The sequence below is a fragment of the Galeopterus variegatus genome, unplaced genomic scaffold (genome assembly GCF_000696425.1).
Source record: "Galeopterus variegatus unplaced genomic scaffold, G_variegatus-3.0.2 Scaffold7602, whole genome shotgun sequence".
Classification (NCBI taxonomy): domain Eukaryota; kingdom Metazoa; phylum Chordata; class Mammalia; order Dermoptera; family Cynocephalidae; genus Galeopterus; species Galeopterus variegatus.
Window position 1 is genome coordinate 88,979 of NW_007733713.1, and position 1,009 is coordinate 89,987.

Below are 1,009 nucleotides of genomic sequence, written 5' to 3' on the forward strand. Positions count from 1 at the left end.
TTTTTTCTACTTTTCTAGGTTTGATTACTCAGGAGTTGGAAGTTCAGATGGTAACTTACAAGAAAGCACAGTGGGGAAATGGAGAAAAGATGTTCTTTCTATAATTGATGACTTAGCAGTAGGACCACAGGTGACTGTTTTTGTTAAATATGATGATAATTATTGACTGTAACCTAAAGATGTTTGAGCTGTTTCTTTAGATATGAAAATTTATTTAATATTTTAAATGCGTAACAGTCAATTTTGATATTTAAACTATTCCATCATTTTCACTTTCTAATAAGTAGCATTTTACTTTTTATTGTGCAAATTTTACTTTATTTTCATAATTTATCCTATGTTATAGACTTAATACTTTAACAAGAAGTTAATCATAATTGAGCTCTACTTTGTGCCAAAAAGTCTGGGAGCTACATAGATATAAAAGAAAAAAAGTATATATATTTTTATTAAATTATTCACTGACCTCACAGAAAAGAAAAAGAAATTCTTTTTTAAAACTATATATATTTTTATTTTTAGATATTAGTCGGAGCTAGCCTTGGCGGATGGCTTATGCTTCATGCTGCAATTGCACGACCAGAAAAGGTTGTAGCTCTTATTGGTGTAGCTACAGCTGCAGATAACATAGTGACACAGTTTAATCAGCTTCCTGTTGAGGTAAGTCACAAGTCACTCTGGCAACCTTAGTGTATATCCTCTATTATTCTTCTAATCCCTCTTTCTTTGAATATTTGTTCATGTGTCCACTGTTCTTTGACTTACTATGTTGGCACATCTTTTGTCTGAGCTGCTTGAGGTTTCCCTTCCTTCATGGTCTCTTCAAATCATTCTGCCAAATATTTGAGCCATATTAATGATACCACACTTTGAAATTTATCTTTTTGCCAACATTGTCTGTATTAATCACATTTACTTATTTGGATTGTACGAGGGGTCTTCAAAAAATTCATGGAAAGATTCATATTATCTTTAGAGTGTATTTTTCCGTGAACTTTTTGAAGTACCC

The 1,009-nt window shown here is 31.5% G+C and overlaps 1 protein-coding gene across 1 annotated transcript in view; it reads left to right on the forward strand.

Moving 5' to 3' along the window:
- The window catches only part of ABHD10 (abhydrolase domain containing 10), a 16,406-nt gene that overhangs the window by 8,760 nt on the left and 6,637 nt on the right, over positions 1-1,009 (forward strand). Inside the window, exons 3-4 of the mRNA XM_008592116.1 lie at positions 19-130; positions 523-660. Coding sequence (XP_008590338.1) covers positions 19-130; positions 523-660 — 250 coding nt within the window. The remainder of the gene's footprint in view (positions 1-18; positions 131-522; positions 661-1,009) is intronic.